The sequence below is a fragment of the Cetorhinus maximus genome, chromosome 7 (assembly GCF_964194155.1).
Source record: "Cetorhinus maximus chromosome 7, sCetMax3.hap1.1, whole genome shotgun sequence".
In the NCBI taxonomy this organism is placed as follows: Eukaryota; Metazoa; Chordata; class Chondrichthyes; order Lamniformes; family Cetorhinidae; genus Cetorhinus; species Cetorhinus maximus.
In genome coordinates this window covers 111,510,934-111,530,368 of record NC_135885.1, presented here as the reverse complement: position 1 = coordinate 111,530,368, position 19,435 = coordinate 111,510,934, and the positions used below count along the sequence as shown (strand labels likewise).

At 48.7% G+C, this 19,435-nt stretch overlaps 1 protein-coding gene across 3 annotated transcripts in view; it reads right to left on the bottom strand.

The window, feature by feature from the left end:
• Positions 1-19,435, bottom strand: part of abcc4 (ATP binding cassette subfamily C member 4 (PEL blood group)) — a 405,942-nt gene that overhangs the window by 203,839 nt on the left and 182,668 nt on the right. For all 3 annotated transcript variants that reach the window (XM_078545915.1, XM_078545916.1, XM_078545917.1), the window contains exon 14: positions 13,841-13,937. In XM_078545915.1, coding sequence (XP_078402041.1) covers positions 13,841-13,937 — 97 coding nt within the window. The remainder of the gene's footprint in view (positions 1-13,840; positions 13,938-19,435) is intronic.

Sequence of the window (19,435 nt, the reverse complement as noted above, 5' to 3'; positions counted from 1 at the left end):
GCCAAGTTTGTGGATGACACAAAAATAGGTGGGAAGGCAAGTGTTGAGGATGAAACAAAGAGTCTACAGAGGGATATAGATAGATTAAGTGAGTGGCCAAAAACTTGGTAGATGGAACATAGTGTGGGAAAATATGAGGTTATGCATTTTAGCAGGAAGAAGAGGGGCTGAGTATTATTTAAATGGAGAAAGACTGTAGAAATAGAGGGATTTGGGAGTCCTCGTGCATGAATCCCAAAAAGCTAATGTACAAGTTCGGCAGGTAATAGGGAAGGCAAATGGAATGTTGGCTTTTATTTCAAAGGGAATGCAGTATAATAATAGGGAAGTCTTGCTAAAATTATGCAAGGCACTAGTTAGATCATACCTAGAACACAGTCAACAGTTTCGGTCCCCTTATCTAAGGAAAGATATACTGGCATTGGAGGCAGTCCAGGGAAAGTTCACTTGATTGATCTCAGGTATGGAGAGAATTTCTTATGAGGAGAGGTTGAGTAGGTTGGGCCTGTGCTCATTAGAGTTAAGAAGAATGAGAGACCACCTTATTGAAACATATACGATTCTTAGGGGGCTTGACAGGGTAGATGCTGAGAGGTTGCTTCCCCTTGTCGGAGAGTCTAGGACCAGAGGGCATAATCTCAGAGTAAGACAGAGATGAAGAGGAATTTCTTCTCTCAGAGGGTAGTGAATCTATGGAATTATTTACCGCAGAAGGCTGTAGAGTATATTCAAGGCTGAGATAAATGGATTTTTAATCAGTAAGGGAATCAAGGGTTATGGGGAAAAGACAGGAAAGTGGAGTTGAGGATTATCACATCAGCCATGATCTCATTGAATGGCGGAGCAAACTCGTTGGGGTGAATGGCCTGCTTCTGCTCCCATATCTTATGGCTTATGGTTTGATTGGTAGTAGTAAATTTAACAGTCTGATACACTAAATCTTCACAAAGTTGAGATTGTATTTCTGAAAATCGTGACTTCAAATGAAACAACTTTAAATGAATCATAGATTCCCATAGGAATCAATGTTAAAGCCTACAGACATTTCCTATCCAGAAAAAATAATGTACAGATTGAAATACTGTACTGTACATATGCAGCACTGTGCATTCCTAGCTGGAATAACTTGTAAATTAAAATAAATCACTGAATATAACAGAAATACTATATAAATTCAAATTAGATAACACCAAATTACCCGAACAAACCCTGAGTAGCACGGCTTGTGTCTCGCACACGGCACTACTGAAATGGCTCAACTTTTTCCTGTATTCCTCTCCGCAGATGCTGTCAGACCTGCTGCGTTTTGCTAGGTATTGTTATTTTTGTTTTGGATTTCCAGCTTCCGCAGTTTTGTGCTTTGAACTTTTCCTTGCTTTCCTTTCCCACACTGTCTGTTTCTCTCTCTCTCCTTTCCCACACAGTCTGTCTCTCTCTCTCCTTTCCCACAGTCTGTCTCTCTCTCTCTCCTTTCCCACAGTATGTCTCTCTCGCCTTTCCCACAGTCTGTCTCTCTCTCCTTTCCTACAGTCTGACTCTCTCTCCTTTCCCACACTATGTGTCTCCCTCTCTCTCTCTCCTTTCCCACACGGTGTCTCCCTCTCTCTCTCTCCTTTCCCACACAGTCTGTCTACCTCTCTCTCTCCCCTTTCCCACACTGTCTGTCTCCCTCTCCCTTCCCACACTGTCTGTCTCTCTCTCTCCTTTCCCACACTGTGTCTCCCTCTCTCTCTCCCCTTTCCCACACTGTCTGTCTCCCTCTCCCTCTCCTTTCCCACACTGTCTGTCTCTCTCTCTCCTTTCCCACACTGTCTGTCTCTCCCTCTCCTTTCCCACACTGTCTGTTTCTCTCTCTCCTTTCCCACACTGTCTGTCTCTCTCTATCCTTTCCCACACTGTCTGTCTCTCTCTCTTCTTTCCCACACTGTCTGTCTCTCTCTCTTCCCACACTGTCTGTCTCTCTCTCCTTTCCCACAGTCTCTCCCTCTCCTTTCCCACACTGTCTGTCTCCCTCTCCTTTCCCATACTGTCTGTCTCTCTCCTTTCCCATACTGTCTCTCTCTCCTTTCCCACACTGTCTGTCTCTCTCTCCTTTCCCACACTGTCCGTCTCTCTCTCCTTTCCCACACTGTCTCTCTCTCCTTTCCCACACTGTCTGTCTCTCTCTCCTTTCCCACACTGTCCGTCTCTCTCTCCTTTCCCACACCGTCTCTCTCTCTCTCTCTCCTTTCCCACACTGTCCGTCTCTCTCTCCTTTCCCACACTGTCTCTCTCTCCTTTCCCACACTGTCTGTCTCCCTCTCCTTTCCCATACTGTCTGTCTCTCTCCTTTCCCATACTGTCTCTCTCTCCTTTCCCACACTGTCTGTCTCTCTCTCCTTTCCCACACTGTCCGTCTCTCTCTCCTTTCCCACACCGTCTCTCTCTCCTTTCCCACACTGTCTCTCTCTCTCCTTTCCCACACTGTCTGTCTCTCTCTCCTTTCCCACACTGTCTGTCTCTCTCTCCTTTCCCACACTGTCTGTCTCTCTCTCCTTTCCCACACTGTCTCTCTCTCTCTCTCTCCTTTCCCACACTGTCTCTCTCTCTCTCCTTTCCCACAATGTCTGTCTCTCTCTCTCTCCTTTCCCACACTGTCTCTTTCTCTCCTTTCCCACTGTCTCTCTCTCCTTTCCTACTTTCTCTGTCTCTTTCTTCTTTTCCACTCTCTCTCTCTGTTCCTACTGTCTCTCTCCTTTGCCACTCTGTCCTTCTTGCTCTATCCCTCCCTCTCCAGAGCCTGGATCCCTCCATGGTACTCTGGAAGGGATGAGCTGGTCTTGGGTCACTGATTGAGGCGGGGCAGGTCAGGGCAACCGCGGATGAAGCCAGTGGGGTGGGGTGTCGGAGGATGGGATATGCTGAAGCTGTTGGGGGGGGCGGTGGGGGGTGGCTGGGCTGCAGATGGAGCCGGGGGGGTGGGAGGGTGTTTGTAGATGGAGCCGGGGTGCTGCAGTTGAAGCCAGTGGGGGGGGGGGGGTGTGGTCGTGTGTGGATCAGGTGTGGGAGGGGTGGGGGGAGGGTTGTGGCACACAGATGGAGACCAGTGGGGAGGGGCCACAGATGGAGCCAGAGGCCCCACTCCCACCTCGCCACAGCCCCAGGTTACTCACAGTTCATCACCAGGTCAGTGCCTAGCAGCTTCTCAGCCCTCCCCTGCGCTTCTGCTCCTGAATCTCATACTCTCCCTGCAGTCTGGGCCTCTGCTAACGGCAGTGACAGCTGCAGCATCGGGACATGGTGGTGTCTGGCCTCTGGGCCGCGTGGTGGGATGGATCCAGGGAACAGGCGACGTAAAACTGAAAACGGTGATGCAAAGCAAAAGAAAAAATGTCCCAAGGTATAAACAACGTTAAAATGAAATTATGTTATGTGGAGTGACTTAAAGTGAACACTTAATGTAAACAGAGGCATGGCAGGACAGCTCAGAACTGTGGATTACGCACTCTATTCCTTATGGGAATTCCAGCATGTTACACATGTCCTGGATATCCTCATGTGCAGGTAAGTGTCGTCAATTGCAGCAGCCTGTGGTCTGCGTTTAACTGCAGTGCACATGCGAGAGTGAGTTTTGTAGATAGCGTGTTCATAGAAGTAGTCACCCCGTGCTTAAGGGTATGTAGCAAGAGAGGGAATGGGTGACTGCCAGGCAGGCTAGAAAGACCAGGCAGGTAGTGCAAGAGTTCCCCGAGAGCACCTCGTTCTTCAACCAGTATTCTGTTCTGGATAATGGTGAGTGTGATGGTTCCTCTGGGGAGAGCAGCCAGAGCGAATTCCACGGGCAAAACCATCCGTGTCTGCTGGCATGGGGCATGCTCTGCGGCGTGAGCAGACAACATGGCGAGAAGGCCAAAAATCAGTTGAATGACATCATGAAACCAGTTTGTGATCGTCCGCTCAGCCCGTTGATGGTGGGCACTGTTTCCTCATTGTGATACATCAGAATATTATAAGGCTAGCCCGCCGGAATCGTCCACCCCCTCCGCTGGAGCAGCCACCCACACGGCACCCCGACGTGTTTTACAACAGCATGTAAAAGGCGTGCACTTGGCAGGCTGCACTTTGAGGAGAACTCGGAGATGAGTACACAGTAACGTTGCGGGTTGCTCACGAGGGACGTTGTTCAACTTCAAGGTTGAGGCGCATAGGAGTGGGGGGGTTGGAGAAAGGCTGCCCTGCAGTTAAAGGAAGCGCACAATCAGGTACGGGGTTGGGGGGCTGTAGTTGAGCGAAGCAGCCACGCATTAGGGAAACTTGTATAAAGTGACCATTCCTCTGCAGCTGAGACATTTCAGGCGCAGCCACATTGATATGATTGGAGTCGAGCCTCTAGCTTATCTGCCCGCTCAAGCAACGCAGAGGCAGTAAAGTGCTATCAAGTGCTCCAGAGCTTTTCACACCTCGGGCACAGACTACAAACTAATGAGCTTTTTAGTGGACTGCAGAACAATTGGACGACTGGGCACATTGTACAATCTCCTTGCTAAAGCTGGCCATGGAGCAGTGACTAGTGGAGGCACTCACAGCCCCTTGCAATGTCATCTTTCCAGTTTGGACCAGTCTCCTCCATGATTCAAGCTAACAGTGCAGCCTTACAGTGCAGGTTAGGAGAATGCCTGCACCTGAGTTGAGAGCACAGCATGCAGTCCAATGGGCAAAGCTACTGCCAATCGGTCAGGTGCAGTGGGGCGGAGAAAGGTGGGGTTTTGGGCAGCCATGCAGCGCACTAAACTCTGGCCAATGAAGGTGTGCGTGAGAGAGTGAATGGCGATGTCTCTTGAACTTGCAGAGAGTGAGGGCCCTGTGGATGTGCGATGGGTATGTGGGTTGAGAGTGATGTGAGTCGTGGCTTAACCCTGGCGGAATGGAGCTCATCATTCATCCTTTTGCGGCACTGGATGGCTGTCCTCTTTTGCACGGCATTGGTGCTGACCACCACTGCCAACCCCTTCCAAGCTGGATTAGTGATCTTGCTGCCTATCCTGCGGCTAGATGACAGTGAGCCTCCACTGCATTCAAAAGACACTCGAGGGGTGCGTCACTGAAGCCGGGTGCAGCAAACTTTTAACCTTTTGGGGCCATGCTGTCTTCCGTGTGGCAGTCTTGGGCTGGAAGCACAGAGGTGTGTGCGTGGCTGCACTTTAAATGTGGCGCCTGGCAGCACATTTAAAGTACAGCCGCGCGCACTTAAATGTGGCAGCAGCGAGGTGATGATGCGGCCGGCGAATGAGAGCCCATCCTCCTTGGAAACCCATGGTGAGTAAGACGTCATTTTACCTGCTCCCTATCGCACTTAGTGCAAATCTGGGACGATTCCGCCCCAAGACTCCATAGCTGGCTTAGCTGTACAGGGTGGCAGGAGGAAGAATAGAAAAGCAATTGCAACAGGAAATGTAATAGTTAGTGAACAGAGAAGTGTTTCTGTACGCTGCAGATGTGAATCCAGGATGGTATGTTGCCTTCCTAGTGCCAGGGTCAAGGATGTCACTGAGCGCCTACAGAGCACTCTGGGAGAGGAGGGTGAACAGCCAACAGTCGTGGTCCACATCAGTACCAACGACATAGACAGAAAGGAGGATGCGGTCCTGAAAGGCAGAGTTTGGGGAGCTAGGAAAGAAACTTAGTAAGTAGGGTCTTAAAGGTGGTAATCTCTGGATTACTCCTGGTATCACATGTTATTCAGTACAGAAATAGAAGGATAGAGCAAATGAATGCGTGGCTGGAGAGGTGGTGCAGGAAGGGGGGGGGCTTTAGATTTCTGGGACATTGGGACCAGGGGAAATGGGAACTGTATAGACCAAACGGATTGCGCCTGAACAGAGAAGGGACCAGTGTCCTTATGAGGTGATTTGCTAGTGCTACTGGGGAAGGTTTAAACTAACTCGGCAGGGGTGTGGGAACCAGGAGGTTATATGAGAGAGGAAAACCAAGGTGCACAGAGAATTGGAAGAGGCAGATAGCACCAGAATAAGAAATAGTAAGCTATTATAGTGATGAGAGCAGCCGAAGACAAAAAAGTTTGAAAATTAGTGGCCGAAGAGAAAATGGTTTGAAAATGTTGTGTGACAAGCGAACATGTACCCATGATGGTGCAAAGCGGCAAAGGCACTGCAGTGTGAGAGGCTAGAAAGCTATCACACTTTTTATGTGTGTGCCATCTACAAGATGCGCTGCAGCAACTCACCTTCGACCACACCTTCCAAACTCCTGATCTCTTGCCGCACAACATGATAGCGGGTACCCTCAATGTGAAGATGGGACTTCACCTCCACAAAGTGCTCACTCCTACCATCTGTCATGGATAGATGCACCTGTGGCAGGCAGGTTGGTGAGGATGACAGCAAGTACATTTTTCCCTCTTGTTGGTTCCCTCACCATGTGCCGCAGACCCAATATAGCAGCTATATCCTTCAGAACTGGGCCAGTTCAGTCAGTAGTGGTGCTGCTGAGCCACTCTTGACATTGAAGGCCCCCACCCAGAGTGCATTCTGGCTCTTGCCACCCTTACAACTTCCTCAAAGTGGTGTTCAACACGAAGGAGTACAGATTCATCAGCTGGGGATGTCGGTATGTGGTAATCAGCAGGAGGTTTCCTTACCAACTTTTGACCTGATGCCATGAGACTTCATGGGCTCTGGAGTCGATGTTGAGGACTCCCAGGGTAACACCCTCCTGACTGTATATCACTGTGCCACCACCTCTGCAGATTCTGGTGGGACCGGGCATACCCAGGGATGGTGATGGTGGTGTCTGGGACATTATCTGTAAGGTATGATTCCATGAGGATGACTATGTCAGGCTGTTGCTTGACTAGTCTGTGAGACAGCTCTCCCAATTTTGACACTAGCTCCCAGATGTTAGTAAGGAGGACTTTGCAGAGTCGACAGGGCTGAGTTTGCTGTTATCGTTTCTAGTGCCTAAGTCGATGGTTCCATTCCTTTGAGACTTTTTAGCGGTTTGATACAACTGAGTGGCCACTTCAGAGGACATTTAAGAGTGGACCTGGATTCACATGTAGGCCAGACCAGGTAAGCACTGCAGATTTCCTAAAGGGCATTAGTGAACCAGATGGGTTTTTACGAAAATCGACAATGGTTTCATGGCCATCATTAGACTTTTAATTCCATATTTTTATTGAATTCAAATTTCACTATCTGCCATGGTGGGATTTGAACCTGCGTCCCCAGAGCATTACCCTGGGTCTCTGGATTACTGTCCAGCAACAATACCACTACGCCACCGCCTCCCCCATATCAGAATTAAACTGCAAGACTACCAGAGGCAGACGAGCAGTATGAAGGCTTAAACAACCATTTAGTTCTCTGTTTCCCTGCCACTTTATGTATCTATAAAAACTCAAGCCCTTTCATTTGAAGTCCTGGCTCTAAGTAGGGGACAAAACAAATACTGGCTTTGATATACGTGGACAAGGTCCTGGGAGTCATCTGATTGCAGCGCTATGCTTTTGTAAGCATTGTGGTACATTGCTGCACTTGGAACATTCCCTGGAACATAACATAACAAGAAATAGAGCAGGAGTAGACCATTTGTCCCCTCAAGCCTACTCTGCATTCAAAAAAATCAAGGCTGATCTTCGGCTTGAACTCCACTTTCCCACCCTTTGAGCGAATAAGTTTCTCCTCATTTTAACCCTAATGATCAGTCCCTTATCCAGAGCTTGTATCCCCTATGTTCAAGGTTCTCCAACTAGGGGAATCAACCTCTCAGTGTCTACCCTGTCAAGCGCCATCAGAATCTTGAATGTTTGAATGAAATCACTGTTCATTCTTCTAAACACCAGAGGGTGTAGGCCCAATTTACTCAGCCTCTCATCCCAGAACAACCCTCTCATCCCAGAACAACCCTCTCATCCCAGGGACTAATCTAGTGAACCTTCACTTATTTGCTTCCAGTCAAGTACATCCTTCCTTAGACATGGAGACCAAGGCTGTACAACTGTAGTAAGACTTCCTTATTCTTGTACTCCAATCCCCATTCAATAAAAGCCAACATGCTGTTCACCTTCCTAATTGTTTGCTGTGCCTGCATGCTAACTTTCTGTATTCCTTGTACGTGTACACCCAAGTCTCTCTGTACAACAATATTTACAAGTTTGCACTTTTAAAAAAATATATTGTTTTTCTATTCTTAAGACCAAAATGAATAACCTCACACTTCCCCACAATATACTCCATCTGCTACTTTGTTGCCCACTCAATTAACCTGTCTATATCTCTGCATTCTACGTCTTTCTCACAGCTTAGTGTTTTATCTAGTCCTAGCATAACCTCCCTGCTCGTATGCTCTAGGCAATGACTATTCAAGGAAGTGTCTCAACTGCCTTCTAAACCACCTTGTCTACCTGTCCTGTTACCTTCAGGGAGTTAGACATAAACTCCAAGGTCCCTTTGTTCCTCTACACTTATCTGAATCCTACCATGTATTATGTATGTCTTTGCCTTGTCATCCCCAATGCATTACCTCATACTTATTTGGATTAAATTCCATTTGCCACGTTTCTGCCCAAAACATTTATGAAACAAAACATAGGCCTGAATTTTTCCCGCATCGGGTGAGCTCGGCAGGAACGGGCGGTGGGGAACGCGACCGTCGCCCACGATTGGGTGTGCACTGCCATTTTACATGAGTGGGCCAATTAAAGCCCACCCAGCATAATGCGCGTCTCCTGGATCAGCGGGAAGGGGCGGGCAGGGGCATAATGTCTGCCGGGTCATCCCCACCCACCCCTGAACCTCAGAGTTCTTAGAGCGGCAAATGTCATTGAGGCAGTACCTGGGTAAGGTGGTGAGTCCTGGCTGCTTGAAATGAGTGTTATGTGGCTCCAGGGTCACGAATCGGCTGAGCCCAGCAAGGTTTTCCTCAGGTGGGGGTGGCAAGGCTGCAATGGCAATGCAGGTACAGGGTGAACTAATCAATGCTCCTCTCTCCTTTCAGGACAATACAGCCAACAATAATGCAGAGTGGCTGCAGACTGCCGGAGGACCAGCACACCTTCTAATCTTGACCAGATACGAGTATGGGGCACTGGAGCTGGAGAGGCGCCATGCGCCTAGATCAACCAGCCACGGTGAGGTTGGGGTGTCACAGAAAGGTAAGAGTGCAATGCACTGAGGTCAGAATATCTGTCATTGCAACCATTCCGTGGTTGTCTGTATATTGATTTCAGCCTCCAACATGGAATCCCCATGGATAATGGAAAGACGGGTGCCAGGCATGCACATTAACAGTGTAACTACTGCAACTAATCACATGTCCTTGTTCTTCCTTTCAGGCTCACCAGAAGACCCTCTGGGTCAGGGGCCTAAAGGACCGCTGCTCACTCCTGAGGACACGGGGGATCTAAACGCACCAGCGTCACACCCTCTCAGCCAGGTAGGCACCAGCGCAGATACCAGCACTTTGATGGGAATAAGATCGTCGGCAAGTATCCGGTGCACAATGGTGAGGCCACTTCACACTCGCTTGAGGTGCAGGCGGAGGCAGAGAGTGCCCAGGGCGCCGGTAGTCGTAGGACTGCTGGAGACCAGGAACGTGTTCAGTCGGTGCCTGATGATGTGCCTCTGGAGTCGTCCCGGAGGCAGCAGGTGCTCCAAGTCCAGTAGGGTGTGCGCGAGGATCTGGCGGAGACACATGAGGGAATGCGTGCCATGGTGGCCGCGATGGAGGAGTCCATGAGGAGCATGAGCAATGCAATGACCCTCATGGCTAAGTGCACTGCCTCCTCCATAGAGAGAGTGGCGACTCTCATGGAGAGGCTCCTCCAGGAGAACAATCAGGACTTCCTGGAGATGCACTCGGACCTGCAAGCCCTCACACCAGCAATGACCTCAGGTGGTCACTGTCAGTGCGGGAGATGGATTAGGCACCCAGTATCCCAGCTAGGTGCCCATCCATCAATGGTGAGCAGGGAGCTCCAAAGTGACCTGACATTGGCGTACGAGTTGCTTGTCGTCTCTGCGGGCTCCACTCAGGTTGCTCCAGATGACGGCAGAAGCTCTTCCGCCCCTCTGCCAGTGACCGTGGCATCCAATGAGGCTGCGGCAACTGGGGAGATGCCAGCCGTGCCACTGGCCGCTCCCTCCCAGGCAGGACCAGCACATGCTCCAAGGGCCAGAGGACGCTCCCAAGGTCATCAAGGTTGGTGTGATGTTAAACACCTTTACATTTAATTTATGTATGCCAGGCTCCACACCAGTAAATGTGTTTGTTTCATCAAGCCTCTGGGTGCTTCATTCGTTCTGCAGGTGAAGGGGAACCCATGATGTTATGAGTGGCTTGTTTGTCATTGAGCTTTATTGAAATGGCACATAGCGCATGTTGTTGACCAAGCAAATGTTCCTGTCAAGTATCGAGTATGGAGCCTGCAGTCCTGGCATGTGGTGGTGGTTCATCTTTGTTAGGTTAGCTGAAAGAGCGTTGAATCAAAGCCTCCCGGGTGTCCCTGCCCCCTGGTCAGCGTCTATCCCCTCAGCATTCTCCTGAGCGTGCTCATCCTCGGACTCACTACTGGACTCATCATCTGCTGCAAGAGCAGCTGCATCAACATCTTCTTCCTCCGCTACATCCCTCCTTTACAACGCCAGATCATGGAGCACACAGCATGCAACCACTATCAGTGACACGCAATCTGGGGGGTATTGCAGTGTTCCCCCTGAAGGGTCCAGGCATCGGAAGCACATCTTGAGAAGACCGATGGTTCTCTCTACCATCACCCTTGTGGAGGCGTGGCTCCTATTGTACCGCTGCTTGGCCTCTGTTCTTGGTTGGCGGAGAGGCGTCATAAGCCACCTTTTGAGGGGATAGCACTTGTCACCCAACAGCCATCCATCTAGCTGGGCTAGAGCATTGAAGAGCCTCGGCACCAGGGAGTGTCTGAGGATGTAAGTCTCATGGGAGCTGCCTGGGTACCTTGCATAGTCTTGCAGGATCTGCATCCTGTGATCACACACTATCTGCACGTTCATAGAGTGGAAGCCCTTCCTGTTGGCGAAGGCTCCCGGCTCACCCGCTGGTGCCTTGATAGCCACGTGTGCAGTCGATTGCACCCTGGATGCGGGGGAATCCAGCAATCACTGCGAAGCCTCTGGCTCGCTCTGCCTGGCTGGTCTCGTCCATGCAGTAGTGAATGAAAGTCAATGCACGCCTGAACAGAGCGTCGGTCGCCAACTTAACACAACTGTGGACAGCTGATTGGGACACTTCACAAAGATCACCCACTGACCCCTGGAAAGAGCTGGAGGAATAGAAGTTGAGGGCCACCATGACCTTCAGAGCCACTGGCATGTGGTGTCCACCCATATAGTTGGAGCTGATCTCAGGGCCAATCGTCTGACAGATGGAGGTCACTGTTTCCCTTGAGATTGCCAGAGATGTCATGAACAAAAGGGTGTTAATGATAGTGATACACTACGATGATGACGCCATTTTCCAAAATGACGTCGTCCTTAACCGAGGTTTCTCACCTGCTGTGGTTGGCAGGGCCCTCAACCGTGTCCGACCCATCTCTCGCGCCTCTGCCCTCACACCTTCCTTTCCCTCCCAGAACCATGATAGGGTCCCCCTTGTCCTTAATTTTCATCCCACCAGCCTCCACATTCAAAGGATCATCTTCCGCCATTTCTGCCAACTCCAGCATGATGCCACCACCAAACACATCTTCCATTCAACCCTCCTCGACATTCCGTAGGGGCCATTCCCTGCGGGACACCCTGGTCCACTCCTCCATCACCCCCAACACCTCAACCCCCTCCCACGGCACCTTCCCATGCAATCGCAGAAGGTGCAACACCTGTCCCTTTACCTCCTCCATCCTCACTGTCCAAGGGCCCAAACACTCCTTTCAGGTGAAGCAGCACTTCACTTGCACCTCCTTCAATTTGGTCGACTGCATTTGCTGCTCTCCTCTACATTGGAGAGGCCAAACACAGATTGGGTGATCGCTTTGTGGAACATCTTCGGTCTGTCCGCAAGCATGATCAGACCTTCCTGTCGTTGCCATTTCAATGCCACATCCTACTCTCATGCCCACATGTCCGTCCTTGGCCTGCTGCAATGTTCCAAAGAAGCCCAATGCAAACTGGAGGAACAGCTGCTCATCTTCATATTAGGCACTTTACAGCCTTCCGGACTTAACATTGAGTTCAACAACTTCAGACCATGAACTCTCTCCTCCATCCCCACCCACTTTTTATCTCCTTTTTTCAATATTCATTCTCAATTCGTAATTTTAATTTTTATTTTTTATCCACATATTTTCATTTTTATTTATTTTCATTTTTATTCATTGTTCTATCCTCACCTTTTATCCTATTATCAATCTTTTTCCCACCACTGTCCCCTCCCCCACCCCAACCCAACAAGGACCATCTGTCACTTGTTCATGTTATTCTTTCCAGAGTGCTTACCCTTGTCCTGCCATTACCACATTCTGCTTTTTGATCTTAATTCCACCATCAGCACCTCCTTTCGCCAGTATCACTATCATTAACACCCCTTTGGTCCATGACATCTTTGGCAATCTCTCCTTTGCCTGCACCTATCGCTGGCCTTCTACCCAGCTTCACCTGCTCCACCCCCACTTAAACAGTATAAATTTCATTACATTTTTACTTCTCTTTAGCTCTGAAGAAGTCATAAGGTCTCGAAACATTAACTCTGTTTTTTTCTCTCCACAGACCTGCTGAGTTTTTCCAGCATTTTCTGTTCTGTTGCACCTGCTTTTCTTGATCTATATCAATGACCTAAGACTTCGGTTTGCAGGGCACAATTTCACATTTGTGATAGGCACAAAATTTGAAAGTATTTTGAAGTTTGAGGAACATAGTGATAAACTTCAAAAAAAATGACCAAGATGATGTAATGGGCGGAAAATTTAGTTCAGAGAAGTGTGAAGCGATTAATTTTGTTTGGAAGAACTAAGCGAGATGGTATGAAATAAAGGATACAATTCTAAAGTTGGTGCAGGAGCTGAGCGACCTGGGGATATATGTGCACAAATTATTGAAGGTGGGAGGGCAGGTTGATAAAGTGCTTTATAAAGCTTATGGGATCCTGGACTTAAGAATAAGGGTACAAAGTACAAAGGCGAGATAGGTATTATAAACCTATACAAGACACTGATTTAGTCTCAACTGGAGTATTGTATTCAGTTCTGGATACCACACTTTGGAAGGATATTCAGATATTGGATTCAAAAGAATAGTTCCAAGGATGAGGAACTTGTGGTACGTAGATAGATTGGAGAGACTGGGGCTGTTCTCCTTGGAGAAGGTAAGATCATGAGATGTGATGGAAGTGTTTAAAATCATGAGGGGTCCAGGATAGATAGGAAGTAACTGTTCTTTTGGCAGAAGAATTGAGAATAAGCTTTAAGGCGATTGGCAAAAGAAGCAGTGTCGACATGAGGAAAAACATGTTCGCGCAGTAAATGTTTAGAATCTATAATGCATTGCCTGAGAGTGTGGTGGAAGCAGATTTAGTCGAGGCCATCAAACGAGAATTGGGTTTTTATCTGAAGTGAAAAGATTTCCAGGGCTATGAGTGCAAGGAAGGAGAGTGGGACAAAGTGAGTTGCTCTTGCATACAGCATCATGGGCATCATGGGCAAAATAGTCTCCTTCTGTGCTGTCACTATTCAATGATTCTAACTTACAAAATGATATCATGGAATAAAAAGACAGACTGCAAGTAATTGACCATTCAATATGAAAAGAGCATTTAGAACAATGTAAGCACCTGATTCCCATTTTCATAAAAATAACATTTCTAAAAGAAAACCTACCTCTTTTAAGATCAGAATCTGGTCAGCAGCACTTAGATATTGAAGTTGATGTGTCACCAGGATACGAGGCTTATTTTTCAAAACCCCAGTTATACACCTAATGTAGTAAATAAAAATGATCAATTTCTCAGTTGCTAAATTTATTGCCCAGTGTGTCTTTGACCTGCCTCAGGGTAACTTTTGCGGTGCTAACCTTGCTTTAAATCAGCTGAAGACCTATATATTGACTGGAGGACATCCAAGTTACAAAAGTGATACCACAAAATGAGAAGATTATTAAAAAATTACACTGGAAAAAGGGAGTGTGAATCAATTTATTTGAAGAAGCTCCAGAAGCATGGTTCCCAAAAAAAGGACCGTAAAAATAATCGTGTGGAGAAAGCTTGCCTTCCACCTCGTGGAGGAAGCTTAGCCTTTGCTTCATGGAGGAAGTTGCCCTCTGTCTCGCTATTTCTTTCAGGTTACTCCCTGCACAGCAGCCCATGTGCTACATTACTACTTGTGGACATCAAGATATCTAGATAGCCTTGACAAGTCTCAAAGCCTGAACCAACCACAAACATATGTAAAACTTTTGTTAATGGGTTAGCTGGAGATAGGCTTTTGTTTTATAAGGGAATGCATTTTAGGTTGTTTTGGCATCTCACTATATTTGTACCACAAGTTGCTGGAAAGTCAATTCAATGGGACCTCTGAATATCATGCCCAATGGCTTATTTCCTAATCCAATGAAAGAAAAGGACAGTAAAAGGCGGACAAGGAAATTGGGTGCATTGGAGGCAAACTAAGTATAGAGACAGAAAGAGAAATAAATTGCTGGAAAGAGAATGTGTAAGAGAGAGAGAAAAGTATGACCTTGGGGAACAGGGCTGTCTCCAGAAGGCACAGGGCACCCACAAAGGAGGTCCCCTCCCCACCTTTGCCCAACACCACCCCATGCAACCAAAGCTGCCAGACTTCCCACATGGTGTGAGCCTCCCCCTGCCGTGATTATAAAATAGTGCTGAGGGTGGAATGCAGCCCTTAAAATGGCCATTAATTGGTCACTTAAGGGCTTCTATAGACCCAAGGGCAGGCAGGCCGCCCACCTCCACTGCCCTCTGGAAAATTTCAGACAGGTTGGGTTGATAGCAGGTAGATAGCAAGCAGGCCACTCACTGGACCCTATGAGCACCCCAACCCTCCCCGGCCTTCAAACTCACCAATGTAAAATCCAGCCAATCCAGTCATTACCACATTCTACCCATTTATAAAGGTGCAGAGTACAAAAGCAAGGAAGTCGCGCTAAATCTTTATAAATCATTAATTAAGCCTCAGCTGAAGTATTCAGTCTAATTTAAACAACATAGCTTAGGAATGATATCGAGACTTTGGAGATGATCCAGAGGGGGTTTATTAGAATGGTACTGGAGATGAGGGACTTCAGTACGTGGAGAGACTAGAGAGGTTGTTCTGTTTAAAGCAGAGAAGGTTAAGGGCAGATTTAATAGAGGAGTTCAATATCATGTCAAGGTTTAATAGACTAAATAGGGAGAAACTGTTTTCACTTGTTGAAGTGATCTGTAACAAGTGGACACAAATTTATGGTAATCGGCCAAAGAGCCAAGGGTGAGAGGAGACAAAATTGGCAGGGCTATGGGCAAAGAGTAGGGAAGTGGAACTAACTGGATAGCTCTTTCAAAGAGCCAGCACAAGCATGATGGTTCAAATAGCCTCCTTCTGTGCTGATTCTTGACCCATGAAGTATAGATCAGGAACAGTGGAAATGCTTTTTACAGGAATTGCTAGACAAAAAAACAAAGTTAATCTAATTTGCACTTTACCATCCTGATAGTCACATGATACAATAATAATGTAATTGTTGACTAATCATAGCAATCAATCTTATCGATTAAGCTGTAACAGGCCCAGGGCAGAATTTTCCAGCCCTGTTGGTATCATGATGGGCAGGGTGGGGAACAATATGACAGGAAGGCCAAAAATAGGTTTTACGCCATCATGAAACCAATTTGCGAGTGTCTGCTCCACCTGTCAATGACAGATCATGTTTCCCACTGTCGCTGTCAGAAACATCATTTTAATACGCTTGCATCTAATTATAAGCTCTGCTCACCGGAATCATGTGCCCACGACAAATAGAGCGCCCACATGGGTGTGACTTCATAACAGCGTGCTTCACAACTGCCTTTAAGAAGCATACACCTAGCGACCTGAACTTGAGGGGGGGAACTCGTAGGTGAGTGCACACAACCTTGTGCAGCGCTCGCGAGCGTCGACTGCAGGCCCTCAAGAGGTGCTGTGCATTCGCGGGGGGCACAGGCAGGTCGCTGTTTCCCAGCTGGCTATCGGTGTGGTGTTGGGGTATGGGCTCCAGCATGGGGCAGACCGAAGAAAATACTCAAGCACATGCCGGGGGTGTGGGGAGAGGTAGGGTGGTGTTGGAAGCTGCCATACTTTTGACAAGCTTTTCCAAGTGTTAGCATTCTTCCGCAGCTGAGACCGCACAGCTGCAGCTCTATTAACATGCTTGGAGCTGGGCATATGAAGTTTTTCTGCCCACGCAAGCAACATAAAAAAAGGCAAGTGCTACCAAATGCTCCAGAACTTTTCACCCCTCAGACGCAGACTGTAAATTAATGTGCGGCTTAGGGGGCAGTAGAGCAATTGGACAACAGGGCAAGTTGTACAATCCCCTTGCAAAAGGTGGCCATGGCGCAGACACTGGTGGAGTTGCTCACAGCCCCTTGCAATGTCTTTATTAAGGTGTGGACCAGTATCCAGTATGGTTCAAGCTAACATTGCAGCCTTGCAGTGTGGGTTAGGAGAATGCCTGCGCCTGAGCTGAGAGCACAGCATGCAATCCAGTGGCCGAAGCTGCCTTCAATCGGTCAAGTGGAGCAGGGCGGAGGTAGGTGGGGCTTCAGAAAGCCACTGAGTGCACTACACATTGGCCATCCAAGTGATGGCCAGCATTCTCCTGCATGTGTGAAGGGGCCTTCAGACTCAACCAAGAGAAGTTCTTAGTACACCTATGCTAACCTACGCATCTCTCTTTGATCCTGCAGGAGGAGAACATCATGGTAATGGAACATGGTGATTTAGCTGTATGCCTCATGGCTTACAGGGGGCAGAGAAGAAGGCGTCGTCAGCACCAGAGGTGTCTGGCTCAGCCAAAGGAGGGGCACCTCCCTCAAGATGAAGGGGCGGCAGGGCCTGCTGCGCATGCAACTGAAGACGCACAGTGAGCCGTCACTCATCAGCGCCTCGCTAAACCCAGGGTCTAAAGACAGCACCTGTCATTCTGCAGATGGCTGAAAACCAGTGTCGCTAAAGACTGCACATTACTAGGGAACTGGTTGGTCATATATGCCACCTGCTGCAGGATTTGGTGCCATGGGGACATGGGGAACATCCACTGCCTGTGGCCATAAAAGTGACCGCAGCGCTCAATTTTTACACCAGTGGCTCCTTCCAGAGCTCCACAGGTAACCTGTGCAGGATCTCGCACGCCTCCACGCACAAGTCTATCCAGGATGTTACGGGAACTTTGAGCATTTCGCCTGGGATCAGGAAAGTCATTAAGCAAGAGCGCTGGGATTTGCGCAGATCTCTGGTTTTCCGCAGGTGCAGGGCGCCAGCGAGTGCACTCACATGGTGCTTAGGTCTCCGTGGCAACAAGCAGTCAACTACATCAACCACAGGGACTTCCACTCGCTGAATGTTCGGCTGGTCTGCGACCACTACAAATGCATCCTACAGGTCTGCACATGATTCCCAGGAAGTGTCCATGACTCCTACATCCTTAGCAGGTCTCAGATCCCTGACATCTTCCAGGGTCCAGAGAGGCTGCATGGACAAGGGCTACCCACAGAGGATGATGCCTGTGTGGTGGCCACAGGCTGCAGCAGAGCGACCGTGCAACGAGGCTCATACCGCAGCCCAGTTTGGTGGAGCAAACGATTTGCATTTTGAAAATGAGGTTTCGGTGCCTCAACTGGTCCGGTGGAGCATTGCAATACCATTCTCAGGACATCGCGCATCATTATCACTTGCTGCGCACTCCACAACCTGGCACCCCAGAGGGGGGAGGACCTGGCTGAGGAGGAGATGGAGGAGCTGCACGTTAGAGGAGGATGTCGAAGGGGGTGATGATGATGAAAGCCTCGAACGCGAGGATAGCGGCGATGAGGCCATTACACTGGTCAGACAAGGCAGGTGTGCTTGAGAGACCCTCATAGTCGCAAGATTTGTGGGGGGTCACAGAGTCATAGAGGTCTACAGCACGGTAAAAGGCTCTTCAGCCCATCAAGTCTGCGCCGGTCAAACAAGTACCTAACTATTCTAATCCCATTTTCCAGCACTAGGTCCATAGCCTTGTATGCCATGACATCGCAAGTGCACATCCAAATACTTCTTAAATATTATGAGGGTTTCTGCCTCTACCGCCCTTTCAGGCAGCAAGTTCCAGATTCCCACCACCCTCTGGGTGAAAAAATTCTTCCTCTCATCCCCTCTAAACCTCCTGCCCCTTACCTTAAATCTATGCCCCCTGGTTATTGATCCCTCCACCAAGGGGAAAAGTTCCTTCCTGTCTACCCTATCTATGCCCCTCATAATTTTATACACCTCAATCATGTCCCCCCTCAACTCCTCTGCTCCAGGGAAAATAACCCCAGTCTATCCAATCTCTCCTCATAACTAAGACTCTCCAGCCCAGGGATGATGACGAGATGCAGTGAGGACAGCCCTGACATCCTCATCTTGCATCTGTAGACATTTGGCTCCTTTGTGGCTGATGGCAGTGCACATACCCTCAGTGCTCAGGCTCATGTCATAGAGATGCAACAGAGGCTCTAATAATCACTACATTCCAGGAGGATGATTACAACATGCAATGAGGACACTCCACAGATCTTCACATAGCTTCTGTGAATGTCTGACTTCTGTCTGGCTGAGGACAGCTCACTTGCGCTCTGCAATCAGGATCATATCATGGAGACGCAGCCGTGAAACTTTAAATGCACCCAATCCTTTGTCAGCCTTCAGCGCTGACCCCTTCAGAACTACATTGTCACCGGTCACAGATGCTGAAGAGGTTGCGGGGGGGCCAGCCCAACATCAAAGGTGCTGAGGGCACACAGAGAGTGTGACGGAACTCTGTGATGTCTGCCCACCACATTCTGGCAGCGATGACAAGCACTAATGTGTCCAGTGAACTTGAAGCCAGACCACTTTGCATCTCAGGGTTACACAGTGCACAGTGAAAAAGCCCTGGAATGAGACACCTGCCTATACCTTGTGCAGGAACCAAGGTTTCACATTTGAGTGACACGATTGGAAGTTTATTGGCAATAGTGAATGTTATGTACAAGTGTTTAGCACCCATGCCCAAGCTGTGCATCTACATCTTCTTAACCTTCCGAACCCTGCCACTACATCTTGGTGTTCACCTGACAGCCTGCTGACTGCTACGCCCTGTGATGACCTTGACGGGCGTCCTCTGGAGGGCAAAGACCTGAAGGGCCCCGGTCTGCTTTCGGGGTCCTATTGTGTGGCAGTGGCTACTGCAGTGGCACCTTGCTCGGCCTGTGGAGC